The sequence below is a fragment of the Stomoxys calcitrans genome, chromosome 5, assembly GCF_963082655.1.
Source record: "Stomoxys calcitrans chromosome 5, idStoCalc2.1, whole genome shotgun sequence".
NCBI classification, from domain to species: Eukaryota; Metazoa; Arthropoda; class Insecta; order Diptera; family Muscidae; genus Stomoxys; species Stomoxys calcitrans.
This window is the reverse complement of record NC_081556.1, coordinates 47,840,703-47,861,153: the sequence shown is the minus strand read 5'-3', so window position 1 is coordinate 47,861,153 and position 20,451 is coordinate 47,840,703. Positions and strand designations below refer to the sequence as shown.

The 20,451-nt window shown below is 33.6% G+C and overlaps 1 protein-coding gene across 4 annotated transcripts in view; it reads right to left on the bottom strand.

Annotated features, from left to right (window-relative positions):
- The window catches only part of LOC106091979 (tol-Pal system protein TolA), a 64,575-nt gene that overhangs the window by 10,425 nt on the left and 33,699 nt on the right, over nt 1-20,451 (bottom strand). Inside the window, exon 1 of one of the 4 annotated variants that reach the window (XM_013258707.2) lies at nt 628-741. The exons of the other annotated variants lie outside the window; for them this stretch is intronic. Coding sequence (XP_013114161.2) covers nt 628-637 — 10 coding nt within the window. The 5' untranslated portion in view covers nt 638-741. Of the gene's footprint in view, nt 1-627; nt 742-20,451 lie in introns of those variants that run through there. 4 annotated transcript variants of the gene reach the window in all.

Sequence of the window (20,451 nt, the reverse complement as noted above, 5' to 3'; positions counted from 1 at the left end):
GTTCGAAATATTTTTCTAGCCATTCAACAAATCTTTGCTGATATCCACTTTTTGATTTATAATAAATTGCATTTGCCCTATTTTTTAACTATTTCTGGTTATAATTAATAGAAACCTCTTGACTCATCGCTGGGGTCTGCATTTGAATATTCAAAAACTAGTTTGCATAAATAAATATTTTTATAGCACACATAGTATGGAGCACTGTTACAAATTGGAAAACAAAAAATCCATATAAAACACAAATTTTGCCAGTTCATTCAACCATGAAAATAAGCACCGTTTATTTTTTCTGCTTTCAAAGTCAAATGTATTCAAATTTCATTTTCCCACAGTCAATACACACAAAAATTACTGCACTTAAACGAGTGCACTTGCACCCAATGCCGCCAGTAAAACAACAAATGGAAACCATCTAACTATGAGTTCATCCATAGGATATTTTATGAGTCATAGGAACAAACTAGAAAAATATAATAGACGTATTTGAGGTTTTCTCGGCGTAAAACAATTTTTTGGAAATTTTCATTAATTGAAACTAAAACTCTTTAATCGTTGTAACACTTTTATTATTTTTTTTATTTTGCTTAAATATTTGATTGGATTTGAAGTCGTTTTGCTTCTTACATGAGAACATTTTGCTTTCACTTCTTCTTCTTTTTAACTTTCTTTTCTCTATATTAAAGGCTTCTTCGCCAAACACAACTGCTTTCGCTTACTGCTCGTAGGAAACTGACGAACTCAGTTGGTTTTAAGCTATTGCTGGCTACAACTTTTGTTCACCATTTCGGCGTTCTAATTAAAACACAATAAAATCTCGTACCCCAATCGCAATGGGAAACGAAATACCTTTTGAAAAAAAGGCTAATTTTCAATGCATGAAATTCTAGAAAAACAAATCTAGCACTGATGGAGAGGTTAAGCTCTGTGGCAGATTGATGACACCATGCTATAGAGAGAAACAGACAGTGGCACATATTGAAGCAGCACATTAGATAATTAGCTTTTCTTGTTTTGTACTAAACAAATATTGAGTAGGCAACTTAGACAACATTGGTAAACTCTTATTATGAACGCAATTTAATTTGAAGTTTAAAAAACTTCCTTTAGTTTTGGCAGCATTTTATTTTTGTCACTGACCATACCAAATTTTGTTTTCCTTTTTATTTGGCAGCAGAGAACAAGAAACATTAAAATGACATTTGTTATTAATTATGATTGCTGCAATTTATTTTGCTATTGAGCCAAACCAGTATAACGACTTTTTCTCTTGCGACACTAGTATGTCACTGATTAAAAATAAATTAACAAAAACTGTTTTTATTTGAGCTTAATTTCTCAGATGATTTCATTCATCCATTCATTAAAAACAATCAAGGGATTCTTTACGATTTGCAAAAAATACAATATGAAATTTATGGGATTGCATGACAATAATAAATGATTAACTTTAAACCATTTCCTAAGAAAATTCAAAGTGTGCAAAATAAAATTTTAAAACTAAAGGGTGATTTTTTTGAGGTTAGGATTTTCATGCATTAGTTTTTGACAGATCACGTGGGATTTCAGACATGGTGTCAAAGAGAAAGATGCTCAGTATGCTTTGACATTTCATCATGAATAGACTTACTAACGAGCAACGCTTGCAAATCATTGAATTTTATTACCAAAATCAGTGTTCGGTTCGAAATGTGTTCATTCACCGTAACGTTGCGTCCAACAGCATCTTTGAAAAAATACGGTCCAATGATTCCACCAGCGTACAAACCACACCAAACAGTGCATTTTTCGGGATGCATGGGCAGTTCTTGAACGGCTTCTGGTTGCTCTTCACTCCAAATGCGGCAATTTTGCTTATTTACGTAGCCATTCAACCAGAAATGAGCCTCATCGCTGAACAAAATTTGTCAAAATTTGAACACATTTCGAACCGAACACTGATTTTGGTAATAAAATTCAATGATTTGCAAGCGTTGCTCGTTAGTAAGTCTATTCATGATGAAATGTCAAAGCATACTGAGCATCTTTCTCTTTGACACCATGTCTGAAATCCCACGTGATCTGTCAAATACTAATGCATGAAAATCCTAACCTCAAAAAAATCACCCTTTAAAAAAGAGATTTTGGGAAGTTTGAAAAAAAAACGAATCAAATTGAGTGTGTAGTTAAAAAATAAAAAAATAATGAATAAATAAACAGTAACAAAATAAAAACAAGTAAAAAGGCATTAAGTTCGGCCGGGCCGAACTTTGGATACCCACCACCTCGGGTATATATGTAAACCCAATTTCGTCATTATCCGATGAAAATTGGATAACTTATGCACCCAAATTCGGCACGGACATTGAATGGTCTTATAAATGTAAGTCACTGGAATTTTGTATTTCAAATTTCAAAAAATTCGGGTAATAAATACAGTTTTTATGAGCTTTAGACCCTTAACCAGTATATCGGTCTATATGACAGCTATATCTAAATATAGTCTCATTTTACCATATTTGGATCGGATGGCGGGTGGCCTTAAACTTTTCACTGTTTTAAATTTTAGTGAAATTGGATAAAAAATAATGCTTTTATGGGCTTCAGACCCTTTGTCGGGGGATCGATCTATATGGCAGCTATATCTATGTTAGGAGGCCTTAAACTACTCACTGTTTCAAATTTCAGCGAAATCGGTTAAAAAAAAGCTTTGATGGGCTTGGGAGATCGGTCTCTTTGGCAGCTATATTTAAATTTTGTCCAATCTGAACCATAATTGGGTCCTATGTTAGGAGGCCTTAAACAACTCACTGTTTCAAATTTCAGCGAAATCGGTTAAAAAATAAAGCTGTTATGGGCTTCAGACCCTTTATCGGGAGATCGGTCTATAGGGCAGCTATATCTAAATATAGGCCGATCTGAACTATATTTGGGTCAGATGTTATTAGGCCTAAAACTACTCACCGTTTAAAATTTCATCAAAATCGGATAAAAAATAAAGCTTTTATGGGCTTCAGACCCTTTATCAGCAGATCGGTCTTTATGGCAGCTGTATCTAAATATAGTCCGATATGAACCGTACTTAGGTCAGATGTCGGGAGGCCTAAAACTACTCACTGTTTCAAATTTCAATGAAGTCGGAAAAAAATAAAGCTTTTATGGACTTCGGACCCTTTATCGGCAGATCAAATAAAGTCCGAACTGAACCAAAATTGGGTCAGATTTCGGGAGCCCTTAAACTACTCACTGTTTCAAATTTCAGCAAAATCAGATAAAAAATTAAGTTTCTATGGGCATTAGCCCCTTAATCGGAAAATCGGTCTATATAGCAGCTATATCCAAACATGGTCCGATTTAGCCCGTTCAAGAACTTAACCAGCGTGCATCTAAAAGGCGTATTTGTGCCAAATTTCAGCTCAATATCTCAATTTTTGAAGCCTGTAGAGTGATTACAACAGACGGACGGACAGACGGATAGACTGACAGACAGACAGACACAGGGACATCGTTAAATTGTCTTCGCATTTTACGACGATCCGAAACATATATACTTTGTAGGGTCGGAAATTGATATTTCGATGTGTTGCAAACGGAATGACTAAATGAATATACCCCCTATCCTACGGTGGTGGGTATAGCAAGTAAGTTCGGCCGGCCGAATCTTATACACCCTCCACCATGGATCGCAATTGACGAGTTCATTGTGCGGTATCTCTTTTTAGGCAAACAAAAAATATTGAATAAGAACTGTTATGCTATTGGAGCAATATCAAGTTATAGTCCGATTCGGATGCTTTTACTTGTTTTACATTAACTATTTAGCAATATATCAAACTGCAAAACTGAAATGTAGAAGCTACAAGCATAGCATTCTTTCTTAAAAAAGGTTTAATATATTTTTCCTGTGGTCAAGATATTGGTAAAAGCAAAATGTCAATCTCAACGATTTTATACGAAAATCGCAAATTTAGTGATATATTCTTTATCTATACAATTAAAATTAAAATTAAAATTAAAATAAAGTTCTCCGGGTAGTATGATTTATAAGAATTTAGTACCCAATAGTAACAAGGGTAGTATGGGTAATACGACTAAAATAAAAGAAAATACCCTTTTTTGAGTAAAATGAAATGACGCTAACATTTTAAAAACGTTATTAATAAAAATTTATCATCAAGAGTGCATAAATCTTTATTATGTGTGCATCGTGATTCACATGATATGCACTGATAAACCCACAAACGTCTGAACCTCGATTCTCTTGTCCGATCTGAATAAAATTTCATATTTATATACCCACCACCAAAGGATAGTGGGTGTATTATTTTGGGCATTACGTTTACAACACATTGAAATATCCATCTTTAACTCTATAAAGTGTATATATTCATGACTGTCGTCAAATTCTATGACGATCTAGCTATGTCCGTTCATCTGTCTGTTGAAATCACGCTACAATCTTTAAAAATAGAGATATTGAGCTGAAACATCGCAGAGATTTATTTTTAGTACTTATACAGTTCGAAGATGGGCTATATCGGCCTATATCAATACATAGCCTGATATAGACAATATCTTGATATAACCCCATATATTCCGATCTATCGATTTAAGGCCTTGAGCCCATAAAAGCCGCAGTTATTGTCCGATTTTATTGAAATTGAAAATGAGTTGTTTAAGGTTTCTTTACGTTCGGACCGATTTTCTGCTATCTGCTATATCTAACGATTTAAGGTCTTAGGCCGATAAAAGACGTATTTATTGCCTAAATTGGCTCAAATTTGGCACAGTGCATTGTGTTAATCCCTTCGATATCCGCGTCGAGTATGGTTTCGATTGGTCTATATTTGGATATAGCTGAAATATACTGATCTGCCGATTTAGGTTCTTGAGCCCATAAAAGCCGCAGTTTATACATGGGATATATCAAGATAAAATCCAATATAGGCTAACATCTAATTTAACCTGCCTATGGATAAGAAAAGTATATATGCTAAGTTTCAGCTAATTATCTTTATTTGTAAAAACTCATGCGTGTTTCAATAGATAGACGAACGTACGCTGCTAGATCGTCTTAACGTAGTCACTTTGAACGCCTTGGTAAAATCTCGGCGTGAACATAGGAAATAACTTTCAGCGGTAATTATCTCCCTACTAATGCTGACTACATTTGTGAGGTATTCAGCCATCTAAACCCATTCGAAGCTGTCTATTAACTTGAATGGGCAGCACCCACTGATATGGGAGAGTTCGTGGGTACATTTGCAAGTGAAGGCAAAACTTCACCCGTGAGGTATACTTACAACTAGTGATACATCTCTGTAGATAAAAAGATGCTATTGTCCAGCAAGCCATCCTTAAGAATCTTTATCGCAAATCTGTCCTACTAACCTCTACAAAATTAAATATGACATCAATAGGGAAAAGGTCTTTGCTTTCGCGGTTTTGAGTTTTTAGGAATGGAAATGCCCCAGAACTTGTCAGTCCGTTGGGCCCAACCTGAAATTCAACTTGTATTACAATATCGGGCCCTTGAAGTGCTTTTCTCACTAGGTCACACCCATTTGTAGGTCTACTTATACATGGGCCTAATTGCACCAAGGATACAACTGTACCCCATCGAGATTTTTCCTAAACCTTTCTCGATTCGCACTTGTATTTTATCAACTCAGCTTCATAAATATCATAGTCCTCAGCTGCCCTTATGGCTTTTATGTTATTTAATAATCTTCTACAACTCTTGCATGGACGAACGAGTTCCGGGCTTCACCATGGTGGTCGCTGTTTTGTCCTTTTTTGGAAAGACTGTCGATTCTTAGAAACTTCCTCTACCTTTATAGGTCTACTATGAATAGCCCATTTGGAGTATGAGTAATATTAATTTTTAATAACGTAAAATGAGTTAATAAACTAATTGATACAAAACATTTGCTCAAAGGTGAGATAAAAATTAAAATGTCATCTTTTAAAGTACATATGACATTATTTTGTGTGCAAATTTATTTTCATATTATTATAGAACAAATAGATAAGATAACACACCATCTAGATAAAATTTGCTTTTTTTGTTTACCATTTACATTGTTTCACTTTTGCTAATGATAATAAAGAGGATTTTTAATAATTACAAGAAATATTTGCGAACTGTTAAATTAACGCCAAGGATAAAAATTTATTCAAAAAAATGTTAAAGTGTTTTTCTTGTCCGAAACTATATTATTTCAAATCAATCACAGAGATGTTTCCCAATCACCCATACCATTAAGGTACAGCCGAAAGACTTCTCTCATATCAATGAGTGCTGCATATTTCTGCTCTATCATAGGCATTACTACTTTATCAGCCAGTACACCATGTGGTATGGTTTACACAAATTAAATATCAAATAAACCATGGGGTGTATGAGTAATTTAAATATTTGTTAACAAAAGAAAATATGCAAAAATGCGCATTTGGAGTATGAGTAATATTAATTTTTAATAACGTAAAATGAGTTAATAAACTAATTGATACAAAACATTTGCTCAAAGGTGAGATAAAAATTAAAATGTCATCTTTTAAAGTACATATGACATTATTTTGTGTGCAAATTTATTTTCATATTATTATAGAACAAATAGATAAGATAACACACCATCTAGATAAAATTTGCTTTTTTTGTTTACCATTTACATTGTTTCACTTTTGCTAATGATAATAAAGAGGATTTTTAATAATTACAAGAAATATTTGCGAACTGTTAAATTAACGCCAAGGATAAAAATTTATTCAAAAAAATGTTAAAGTGTTTTTCTTGTCCGAAACTATATTATTTCAAATCAATCACAGAGATGTTTCCCAATCACCCATACCATTAAGGTACAGCCGAAAGACTTCTCTCATATCAATGAGTGCTGCATATTTCTGCTCTATCATAGGCATTACTACTTTATCAGCCAGTACACCATGTGGTATGGTTTACACAAATTAAATATCAAATAAACCATGGGGTGTATGAGTAATTTAAATATTTGTTAACAAAAGAAAATATGCAAAAATGCGAGGCGGAGTCGGAGTATTAAGCCGCAGTCGGAGAGTGGTTCGGAGTCGGGACAAGCGTGCTTAACTCCGAACCAAAGTCCGATTCCAGCTCAATGGTCCGACTTCGACTCCAGCCTCAAAAACTTGACTCCGCAGCCCTGTTTTATATGGGAGCTTTATAAAATTATTTACCGATTGAGATCATACTAAGCATGCATTTTGGAAGTCGAAACAAAACTCTACGGCAAAATTGCAGCCTAATCGGATAATAATTGCGCGTCTTAGAGGCTCAAGAAGTTAAATCGGTTCATATGGCAGCAGTACCAGGTTATGGACCTATTTGAACCATATTTGGCAAGCCTCTTGGAAGTCATAACAAAATATCAGCCAAATAGGGTGGTAATTGCGGCTTCTAAAGGCTCAAGAAGTCAAATCTCAAGATTGGCTTATATAGACGCTATATCAGGTTGTAAACCGATTTGAACCATACTATGTCGAACAGTTGTAGGAATTGAAAACAAATAGAATTACGCCCTCTAGAGGCTCAAGTAGTCAAGATCCCAGATCGGTTTATATGGCAGCTATATAAGGTTATGAACCGATTTAACCTATACTTGGCACAGTTGTTGGAAGTCGTAACAATGCACGTCATACACCTCAAGAAGTCAAGTTTCGAGACCGGTTTATATGGCAGCTATATCAAATCATCGACCGATAACCAATTTACGTACATTCCCAACAGACAAACATTAATAGGAAGTATTTGTGCACAACTTTGAAGCGAAAGTTAGTGTGCTTTCTATAGACAAACAGATGGACAACATGGCAAAATCAACTAAGAATGTCAAGAAGATCCGAATATCTTTACTTTGTTGGGTCTCAGATTAATATTTGGAAGTGTTACAAACGGAATGACGAAACTAGTACACCCTCAACCTATGGTGGAGGGCATAACATTAATAACTTGTTCTTACTTAATAATTTTTTTCCAATTCAATGGCTTTTGGAGTGGAATTGAAATAGAAACATATCATACTGCTTTTTATTTAAGTTAAATTTAAGATATTATCATATAATATGTTATCGAATTGATAATATATACAGAAGGGCCACGCTTAAACCAAATTTAGTTCCCCTGTCTAATCATGCTTAAATGAGTTAGAGAATTGATATAAACTATTTATAGGGCACGGTTAATTGTCCTTGACCTAGACATTTCCATAATTTTACATTTGTTTATGTGTGCATATTGCGCTCAAACTAATAACTATTTTATTATTAAAAATTTTGTGTTTTTCTCATAAGTATAACGTCATGGATTAAAAATACCAAAGCAAATTATATTTAATTGCTTTAAATTTGTAACCTCTTACAACGAATGATATTTTTAGCATCACTTGTACATTTTTTAAACATTTTTATAAAGTAACAGATATGCCATTAAGATGAACGTACATTTTTGTGTAAGACCTTTTTTGTGGGAGAATCAACTAATTGAATACATCTGAGCACTATTAATTTTAAACTTTCAAGGTTGTTTTAGGGGTTATGCATCATGTTGTTAAACATTTTAATGGTAATTTTTCTAAATTAGAAAATAATTCGCCTGTCAGCAAAAAAAGTTCTGATTTAACCACGAGAAATGGAAAGAAAAACGCAAAACTATTTTAACAAATTTCGTTGTATTGAGGTATAAAGGTGTACACATATGGGAGTGACAAAAATTAATTATTATGAGAGAAACATGGAGGGAAAACGGACATTTTACAAAAAATAGAAAATAGGTAAAATTGTAAGGTAATCAGTTATAAAATGGCTATTTTTTTAAACAAAAAAAATATTTTTTTGCTCTTTTCCTTAGTTTAGCATCTTAATAAACTTTTTATTTGAATTGATATAAATAATTTTAAAGTTAATGAATATATTTTAATACATAGAATCTTCTTTAAAAAAATAGTTTATTTTTTAGATTTTTCTAAATAAGTCATTTTTATTAAGTACTGTATAATTATTTTTTATATCTTATTTTTCTTCAAATAATTTATTACAAAAAGGTTTTGGGAAGATATTTGATTTTTTCGGTTTTCAATTTTTTTTAGACTTGACAGTGGGTACTTTTCCCTCTGATGTTTCATAAATTTCTTTAAGGCCAACTTCTGCCATAAACAGCAAACTGGTAGTTTTCAATACGATTTCCATCAATCAAAATAGCAACAAGCCTTTTTTTCTTCTTTTTGTTATACTTTTTTCGCAAAAATTACTAACTACAACAACAGCGATAATGATAATAATAATAAACTTAAACGAGCCAAGAATTCTAAACCAAAAGAAGGAAAACCGGCTTTAAGTAAAACAAAAGTAAAAACAAGACAAATGAGCCAACCAACTTCTATGAAACCGAAGAAAACAAAGTGTTGAGGCATTCAACTCTGGCTTTAAGTCATTTCAAATAATGATCATCATTATCGTCATCATCATTCTGAAGACGTTGGCGGTCTGTTGTTGTCTGTAGGTAGTTGGAGTTGATGTTTTTTTCATCAGCTCTTTCTTCTGACTCCTCACAAAACAATGATCAACAACAATAAGAGGCGTGAAAGGTGTTACAAACTGAGAAAAATAAATCCAACTCACATATACCAACTTATGCCCACCGAGAAATTTGAGATGACAACCAGACTTCAAAGAATAAGAACAACAACAGAGGAACATAAAACTTGAATTCGAAAAACAAGTTTTTTTATAGCAAAAACACCAAAAACATAAACATGAGCAAACGTTGCCAACGAAATGGCTTCTTATCTGAGAATGTTTTTTCTATGGCGAAATAGGAACATTTTTGCAGAAATTGAAATGACTTGAGCTAGGAAAGGCAGGAATCTCGAAAAAAAAAGTTGTAATCATGATTTATGGTTAGAATATTCATGACTACTATGTTGCATGAGAGGTTTGCGAAAAGAACAGAAAGCGAGATTCTTTTTTCAAGAGCAATATGATGAATAAACAGATACCAAATTTTTTTCTGTTTAAGTCAAAATATGACTAAGTTCAAATATTGTTTAAAATATATGAAAGAAAAGTTAATTAACATCTGTTTTCAAAATGTTTGAGTCACCAGAATCTGGGGAAATACTTCCGACATTGCTACAGAAGGAAGCGAATCTCCAGGTGCCCCAACACCTAGCCGATATATTCATACCCTACACCACTACTGTGGTATAGGGTATTATAACTTAGTGCATTTGTTTGAGAGATAGACCTATTGATAAGTATAGCGATCGACTGAAAATCACTTTCTGATTCGATTTAGCCATGCCCGTCTATCTGTCTATTCATGTAAATTTGTGTACAAACCACAGGGCGCAATTTTCACCCAATCGTCCTTAAATTTGGTACAGGTATGTTTTTCGGCCTAGAGACGAAGCCTATAGAAATTGGAAAAAATCGGTTCAGATTTGGATATAGCTCCCACAGATATGTTCGTCCGATTTGCTGTAATAATACAATAAAATGGTCATTTGTTAACCGATTGTCCTGAAATTTGGTAGGAAAGATTTTCCCTTGACTCTTTGCATTACTGGTGAATTTCATAGCAATCGGTTCAGATTTAGATATAGCTGCCATATATGTATATCGCCCGATTTTCACTCCTAGAGCCACTGCAAACGCATTTATTGACCAATCTTCCCAAAGTTTAGTACAACGCTTTCCTCGACGACTACCACAATATATGAGAAGTTTGCTCGAAATCGGTTCAGATTGAGATATAGCTCCAATATATATGTTCGTCCAATTTTGAGAAATATTGCAATAAAGGGCTCATTTGTTTACCGATTCTCTCGAAATTTGACAGGAAGGATTTTTTCTTAACTCCCTACATTACTGGTGAGTTTCATGGAAATCGGTTCAGATTTAGATATAGCTTGAATACATATATCGCCCGATTTTCACTCCTAGAGCCGCTGCAAGTGTATTTATTGACCAATCTTGCCAAATTTTGCAAAACGCTTTCCTCGATGACTACCACAATATCTGAGTTTTCTCGAAATCATTTCAGATTTAGATATAGCTCCCAATATATATGTTCGTCAGATTTTGGGTAATTTTGCAATAATGTTGTCATTTGTTTACCGTAGTTATTACAAATTGAATATATTTGCTTCTAATTTTATATGGATTGTTCAATAGCCCATCTGAAAACATCCGCCGATGTCCATCAAAATTGGATATAGCTCCCACATTGTGCTTATAGGGTTGGTGTAGAGTATTATACAGTCGACACCTCCTGACTTTTGCCCTTCCTTACTGGTTTTATGGTGTCTAAGACTGGCATATACTTCAGAGACCTGGCAGAAGGCAGGGGTAGTGTTTTTCCCAACCAAGATCACGCAAGTTAAGCAGCACCAAAGGCATGTAGGTCTATAAGTATTATGTCCTTTCTAGAAAAACTCATGAAAAAATATTATAAAGAGCAGGATACCCGGCGAATTATTCAGATACTCATACACTACAAAGGGCGGCCGAAGGAGTCCTCCTTGAGCGACGTTCTGCATATGGTAGAAGATTCCGATGAAGCCTCACTCTGAATAGATATGTCTTCACGAAATTTGAAAAGTTTATAGCTGAGGTGTTAACGACATTAGATGCAAAGGCGGCCTATTGATGGACCTTCAAGATTTATAACCCAGGTCCTAAATTTTTTTTTTATACCTACCAGCATTGGATAGGGTAAACTAATCTAGTCATTCCGTTTCTAACACCTCCAAATAATGATCTGCGACCCCATAAAGCTTTAAATTCTTGAGGGTCTCGACATTCTGTGTCGATGTAGCCACGTCCGACTGTTCTTCGATCCGACCGTCTGTCGAAATCACAATAGCCGCTGAACGCAAAAAGTTATATATTCTTGAACGTCTCGACATTCTGTGTCGATGTAGCCATGTCCGTCTGTTCTTTCATATTTCTGTCTATCGAAATCACGATACCTGTGGAACGCGCAAAACTAGCCACTTGAAATTTGCACAGATACTTCTTAATGATGAAGCTCTTTGCAAATGGGCCATAGTGGTTCAGATTTGGATAAAGCTCCCCATATAAAAAGTGCTCCTTCAACTTGACTTCTTCAGACCATAAAAGCCGCAATTATTAACCGATTGAGTTAAAATTTTGCAAGTAGTGATTTGACATATTGAGCCTCTGTAAGCCGCAATTCATGTCTGATTTGGCTAAAGTTTCGCGTGTGGTGGTCTGTTATGATTTGCTACAACCGTGACAAGTACAATACAATAGCTCCCATATAAACCGATCTTCCAGATTCACGTCTTGATCCCGTGGAAGCCGAAATTTTTGTCCGATTTGGCTAAAATTTTGCAGTTAGTCTTCTGTCGCGACTTCCACTAATTGTACGGCCAAGTACGGCCCAAATCGGTCTTTATCCTGATATAGCTCCTAGAAGCTTTTATTTTTGCATGATTTGGCAGAAATCTTGAAATTAAGTTATGTCCTTCACCTAAATTTATTTAGTGTAAATTTATAGTGGGTTCCCAAGATTCTGAACTTTACAAGTTTTTACTTACTTGCATTTCTAGATTATCCACCCATAGTCATGCAGAATTGATAGAAGTTTCGATTCGGAGTCAGAGTGCAAGAAACTGATACCAGCTGAACGTCGACATTGAGAACCAAGAAATCGAGTTCTGCTTGGGCTGCCTGACCAAGGCGAAAGCGTTGAGAGGGTAACGCCACTAGAACACCCAGATCGCGAATGGTTTTGAATGGACATAGACAACACACCACTGGTGGACATTTCAGGTGCCTGATTAAGGCCCCGTCTACAGCGCCATCGTGTTCACTGAGCCTCCCGTCTGCCGGCTCACAGTTCTTGGCTAGGTTTTCTTTGGTATTTTAACTTAGAGATTTTTATTGAATCTAAATACCACAACAAACCAACAACTGGTGCCTGCTGTGCAACATCTCTCTTTGTGTAAATTCCTTCATCTAGTGACTTTCCAGCTATTTCTAACTGAGCTAGTGTTTTTCTAGCATCAACGAGCTTGGTTAAAAACCGGTTTTTTCCTTTTATTATGATGTTGTAGTTATTTTCGACGAGTATCTGGTTCCGAAACATAGGTGCTTGCGAAATTTGACAACTTTGGCGATTACATTGGCTTAAGTCATGTTGTCTGAAAGAATGAAGCCCCAGCGAAGAAGTCTATTGAAAACAGATCTGATGATAAACGCAGAAGGTGAAGATCATAACTCTGATGCAAAGACCTAATGAAGAAACAAATATATTGCAACTATACTTTAATAGGCCGTTTTACATGACATTTGTTCCTCTAGGCGAACAAAAAATATAGATTTCCAAGCGCCTCGATATTCTGCGCTCCTTCTACAATCTTTGACAACCAGTTTCGAAGTGCCTTTGTCAATTTAGTTATTCCTGAATTTTGGTCAACCCCTTTTGCATATTCTATTATGATCGCCTTAAAAAGATTTCTTCGCTGGAGCTTCTTTATTCATTCTGACAAGATGACCTAACCAAAGCAGCCGTTGTTGAACTATGCTTTCCGTCATACAGCTTGTGCGTGGTTCATGCTACTCCTATATTTTCCATTAACGCAGACTAATCCATATATTTAACTATGGATCTTTCTCTTAAACACTCCAAGTACTGCCTCATCTCTATTCGCAAATACTCATAATTTTTTTCTTCCTTACTTTCCAATTTTAATACGTAAAATTCTTTATTTATTTTTTTCTTTGTTGTCTTTAGTTATGTTTTTTTTTATTCAATTATTTTATTTTTACCAATAAAAAAACAAAAACTACTTTCTACAATACTACGCACTTTTTATCTACGTCTTTTGGCCGCAATCCAAGAATTCTGCTAAATTTTTAATTTCCATTGACAAATCTATTAGCACATGGACATACGTAGACAAGAATATTAATAAACTATTGCGATACTCTTTGGCTTTTATCCAAATGATGAAAACAAAGCAATGCTTTATTTATGATCACTACTGTAAAAGAATATTTATTCAAATTCTCCTTGCAGTACAACAGAGCTGGTTTCTACTACGTCGTAGTCGATTGCAATTGTTTTGGGGTTGGTTGTGGTATTTCTCCTACAACTCCTGGCATCGCAGAACAATTTGGAAAAAAATTGTCAGATGTGTATCTTGTGTACAATTCGTACACTGTTCGATGGCGATAGGTCTGGCGGTCGGTTGGTCGTTTGCTCTGTCGGCCTTTTGCTATACAACTTTTACGTTTTTACGCTTTACGTTTTTTGTAGTGTTCTTGGTAGTAGTTTAGTGTTCAACTTATTGACTGGCTGACTGACTGACTGGCTGGCTAGCTGACTTGGTCGTGTGGTGATGTCATGTTCGTTTATTCAAGGGCAACCTTTTTTTTTTGTTGGGCATATTCATTCTAGACATAACCGTGTACATGCCATCATGCTGGGGAGGGTATGGGATGCTTTAGCACACATAGACTACATACCTACAATTATCTGAAGCGTATCGCATTGAATAGAATTTTAAAAGATTATGGGATTGGGTGTTGATGTGTTGTGGTTTTTATTTTTTGTAGATCAAAATACCAATTTTGTTAAGTGATGCCTATGATAGTTCTAATCTTTTAGGAAAACATGTGAAAAAATCTCCATAAGAACAAAAAACATAATTTGCTAAGGCAAAAACAAAACAAAAATATATTTTCCGTAGATATAACATTTTGTTAAAATATTTTCTAGCAATGAAATTTTTCACAAAATTTTGAAGATTTTTTTCTATCAAGACGAGCTCAATAATCGGGGATTTTTTGCAAATGGAAAAGGAAAGCCAGAGATCGCAACACACACCAACCACTATGGGTCGCGTTTCGTCTTTCGTTAGAAGACTTTTCCTTTATATTTCTTTATATTCTTATATATTTTTACATACTCTATATTTGAAGCCTTCACACCTAAAAGTATACAATGAGATTTCCACCGAAAATCGAAACCTGTAACACTATGGTTGGTATTGTGGTATCTTCCGACTTTACTTTTCCATTGCTAAAAAAAAATTATCGATCATTAATCTCGTCCCGAAACTCTTTAAACGAACGGATATGGAAAACTCTCCTAGCTCATCTTTTTAGTAAAACATTCCCTCATTGGAAAATAATTGACATTCTCATGTGTGCGTCGTTCTTTCTGAAGTTCTATGAGGCGTATGAGTAATATAAATACTTTCTTATTATTTTAAAGTAATAAGCTAACTGATATTTCAAAAGTTTAAACGCAGTGTTTGTTTCGATATATTTTTCTTTCTAAATAAGTTCGTTGTGCTTCTGTGTGCAACGTCATTGAGTTACAAACTAAGAACAATTGAAAAATTAGCATGGAGCAACTGAAACTTGTATTGAAACGCGGACTGAATTGATCTTGCAACTTTATAAAATGCAGTATTTAACTTTACAGCAAACTTTTATAAATTGTTTATTTCTGTCATGTGTGCAGCTTGGTTCAAAACTCAATTTAGGAAAGATTTTTTTTGTTGAAACGAATTCATATTGTAATTTGATAAGTGTAGTTATTTTTATTGAATGTTGACGTATGATATACTATAAACTGTTTCATGTGTGCAGCTTAGTTAAGCAGTAAATAGAGAAATACGAGATATATGCTAGTTTTTTTTTTCCATGTGGAATAAATAAAAATACGAAATGCTTAACAAATTGATCTCTTTTCTTAAGTTAGTTAATCTATAAATATAGAAATACGAGACATCTGCTAGATATTTTGTGCATGTGGAATAACTTAAAATACGAAATGTTTAACGAATTGATATTTTTTTTTTCTTTTCAAACTGTGCAATACCATCAAATACTTAAAAACTTGCAAGAAAACAAACTTGGCCAAATGTTTTTATTTTTTTGATATAAATCATATTTTTTACGATTTACAATTTGTTATAGATATAATGATTTTGCAGAATTTTAAATTGTTATAAAATATCATACTCGGCAGTGTTTGTAATACTTTATATTAACTGATATGAATAACTCTTTCAACTCATCTTATTGGTAAAAAATTCCCTCGCTGGAACATCATAGTTATTTTCACTGTGCGTCTTTCATTGTTCAATTATATAAAGCGTATGAGCAATATATATAATTTATAATTAAATTTAAATGAATAAGCGAATTGATATCACAAAGTTTTATGCGCAATGTTTCTCTGTATTTCTTTTTCTTTTAAAATAGGTTTCTTGTTCCTCTGCGTGCAATGCCGTTCAGTTGCAAGCTAAGAAAAGTTGAAAATCTTGCATGGAACTACCGAAATTTGTATTAAAACGTGAAATTAATTGATCTTGCCATTTTATAAAAAGCAGTATTAACTTTAGAACGAACTTTCATAAATTGTTTACCTCGATCATGTGTGCAGCATTGTTTTTGGATATGAAAATATGAAAAGCTTTACGAGTTAATCTTTTTTTTTTTTGTAATTATTAAAATCTACAACTAAAAGATTGTTTATAAAGAATTCTTTAACAAATATTCTTTAATATTATTTACGTATTTTAACATTTAAAATTTTTTTTATATAATATAATTACGCTTTTACAGATTTTTTAATTTATTACAATGTTCTACATTGGATGGTGCCAGCAACTCATCAAATGAATTAATTATGGAAAACTACCCTACCTCATCTCATCTCATCTTAAAAAAAATTTCCTCATTGGAAAATAATTGACAATTTCATGTGTGCTCCTTTCTTTCTAACGGTTTATGGGGCGTATGAGTAACACAAATACTTTATAAATTACTTTAAAGGAAAAAGCGAATTGATATTACAAAAATTGAAACGTAGTGTTTCTTTCGATTTATTTTTCTTTCAAAATAAGTTTGCTGTTCTTCTTTGTGCAAAATCGTCCAGTTATAAACCAAGAACTGTTGGAAATCTTGCATGCAACTACTGAATTTTGTTTTGAAACGCAAAATAAATTGATTTTCAAATTTTATAAAATGCGGTTTTTTAACATTTAAGCAAACTTTCAAAAAATAGTAAACTCTGACATGTGTGCAGGATCTTTAAGAACTAAATTACGAAGTGTTTACTTAGTGGCAAGCTGGAGGTAATTGGGTTTTGTTGAATATTTGATATTGGTTTCATATGTTAAACGAATTGATATTGCAGTTTTATAAAGTTATGAGTTATTTCTGTTGAATGTTGACGTTTATAAAATGTACAACTTATCCATGTGTGCCGCCTCGTGTCATAGAAATACAGAAACAAGAGATAACTTATAGGCATTTGGTCTTTATGGAATAATTTACAATATTAAATCCTTAATGAATTTATCATTTTTATTCATAACTAGCTGAAGCGGGCCCACCCCGCTGCGCCTTCTTTCACTTTATATGGAACAAATTATCCATTGAATATCTATTTTCGACAATTCAAGAGTTTTTAGTGAAATACCATACTACGAAAATAATATATGTGTATCGCTTGACTAACAGAATAACAATATAAGTGTCTTTATCTGAATCCCATATGATCTTCATTGGTCTACGAGTTCGTTCGGAGGGTTTAACGTCATTTAATTTTGGACGTTAGATATACCCCATTCTTCAAAGGCTTTTTTTCAGCCCGATATTGTCATGATGTCCGATTTAGGGGGTGGTCCCGCATTTGGATATCAGATTCGTATTCTACACTCAAATACCTTTTATTTGGGCCCTATATTGCCATGTGGCCATATATTTCCATGGTGGGTGTTTTGTGGAGGGGGTGGACCTCCAGAAACATGGTTCCACATTTGGATATCAGATTCATATTCTATTGCATTTGCATTCAAAAATTCGCTTAAATCGCATCATCCATCTCCGAGATCTGGCGTTTCTGAAAATTAGGGTAAGGGGGAAGGCCCGCCTCCCTTCAGATATCAAAAAATGTAGTTCAGTATTTTTACCACGGGACTATTATGCACCATATGTGAGAAATTTCACGAAAATCGGTTCAGCCGTTTTTGAGCCTATACGGAACATGCATACAAACAAACAAACACGAATTGATTTTTATATATAAGAGAAGAGAAGATAAGGAGTAATATCAAAATCTAAATTTTTATTAGAAATAATAAGTTTTAATAGTTTACAGATTTGTTAATTAATTATTACATTTTTTTATAACAAAAACATTTTTACAGAATTTGCAAATTGCTACAAAATCCTAAGCTGGATGGCGCCCGTAACTCTTTAAATGAATTGATATGACAAACTTTTCCAGCTCATCTTATTTGTGCAAAGTTCCCTCAATGGAAAATGACTAATATTTTCATGTGTGCAGCTTTCTTTTTCATGGCCTGTGGGACGTATGAGTAATATTAATACGTTATTATTACTTTTAAAAGCACAAACGAATTGATGTAACAAAAGTTAAAACGCAGTATTTCTCTCGACTTCTTTTTCCTCCATAAAAAATCCTAAGAGCTTCTGTGTGCACCGTTGTTAAATTGTTATTAAAGAATTGTAGCAAATTTGACATGGAACATTAAAAATTTATTTTGAAATTCTAAACGAATTGATTTTGCAAAATTATAAAATGCAGTCTTTTAACTTAAGAGCAAACTTTTATAAATGGTTCACCTCTTGTGAGTGTGCAGAATAGTTCAAAACCAAATTGAAAAAGTTGTTTGATTGTTAGGGGAATAAGTTAAGCTTTGTCGTATATTTGTTTTTGTTTTGACAGGTTTAGTAAACTGATCTTGCATTTTTATAAAGTGGGAGTACTACTTTTGAGTGTTGAGATTCATTATCTATACAATCTGTTCATGTGTGCAGACAGGTTAATATATAAATCAAGATAAGGGAGGTGTCAAACAGGAATTTATTTTTAAGAAAAAAATTCAACTTTATAATGCTAAACTAATTGATAAATTCTATTTATTTGTTTTTATTTTGGATGAGCTTATCTGAAATATATATTATATCTATGTGTGCAGCTTAGTATTAAACTAACTACAGAAATTCTAACAAAGTATTTATCCCTTTAGTTTTTAAAACATTTTCTCAAGCCTAAATATATATGTAATTTATTTCCAAAAGTTACCGTCGCGTTTTATAAATAATTTTCTTTTCCTTGACTGATGTATTACTGCAATGCCCTTGATTTTACCTAACCACAGCTTTCCTCATAAATTCATTGGATTTACCATTGTGTCGGCGAATATTGCATGAGGGTCAATGCCGTAACCTTGAACTCCAACTTCGTGTAGGAATTTTTGGTATACTCAGTGTAGAGTTAGTCGATAACAACTACTCACAATTACTACTTCCACAGCACAAAAGCCCATTGGCAACAAGGAAAAGGAGTGGTTTTCACAACAGACATTACACAAATATTTCCAGGTATGCATTTTCTCCAAGCTACGAATTGTATTACAAATTTTCTTCTTGATGGAAAATTCTCATGATGACATCATGTTGTTTGTATAAAACAAAGAATTATATTAAAGAGAAAAAACACGTGAAGGATTGATAAAGACCTTAAAGATTTAAATAAAAGTCCCCTTTTTGGCATAATTCGATCAGAGATAGCTGAAATAAAATTAAGACGGAAACTTAATTTTGAAGCTTTAAATACATACGATTGCAAAGCACAACAACTGATTTGGGTTTGTGGTGGAGAGTTATTTTCAATTGTATGATTACCGAATGACCATGAGACACGCAATGTTGCGTTTTTAAGCTCCCCCCACTGCATTTCCCTAAATAAAGCCCTTGTCTGGGAATTGCTATAAACAAATTATAGATAGGCTATTTTTCACACTCACAAAGGTCATCCCATCAAAAACAGAATTTTTAATGGTTTTCTATGGCCAACATTTTTGTCACTCGAGTTACACATCCCCATAACACAATTGTTAAATAGCTCAAAAGATAATCGAAAATTACTGTGTGACCTTTTGCACCAAAACCCTAAATTCTTGGCAGGCAATTAAATTCTGACATGCCAGAAATTACTTTGACTTTTTTTGAGGTCATGTTGGTAACAATGATTCATAGGAAATAAAAAACATTTTTGGAAGAAAGAGAATGGCTTTAGAACTGACCAATTAAATGTGAAGTTTTAGTATAAGATTAAAATGGCATGACCTTGAAACCATAGGTGGCAAATTTAATTGGCGTTTTTTTGTGAGGAAATAAAAAATGAATTGGCGAAGGGTCAACAAAATTTTTTTTCCAATTCTAGAAAAGAAGAAATTCGGAATGACCAGCGATAACGATGGTATTCATTTAACCGACACTTTCGTTTCTTAAGAGTCTAGGAGGCTTTTAAGTTAAAAAACAGGCTTTGGACAGACGACAAAGGCCACCGATACAATCAGAAAATATAACCAATGAAAGGTAAGATAAAACGAAAGAGGTAAGTGCCTCTTTTTTCTAACTTAT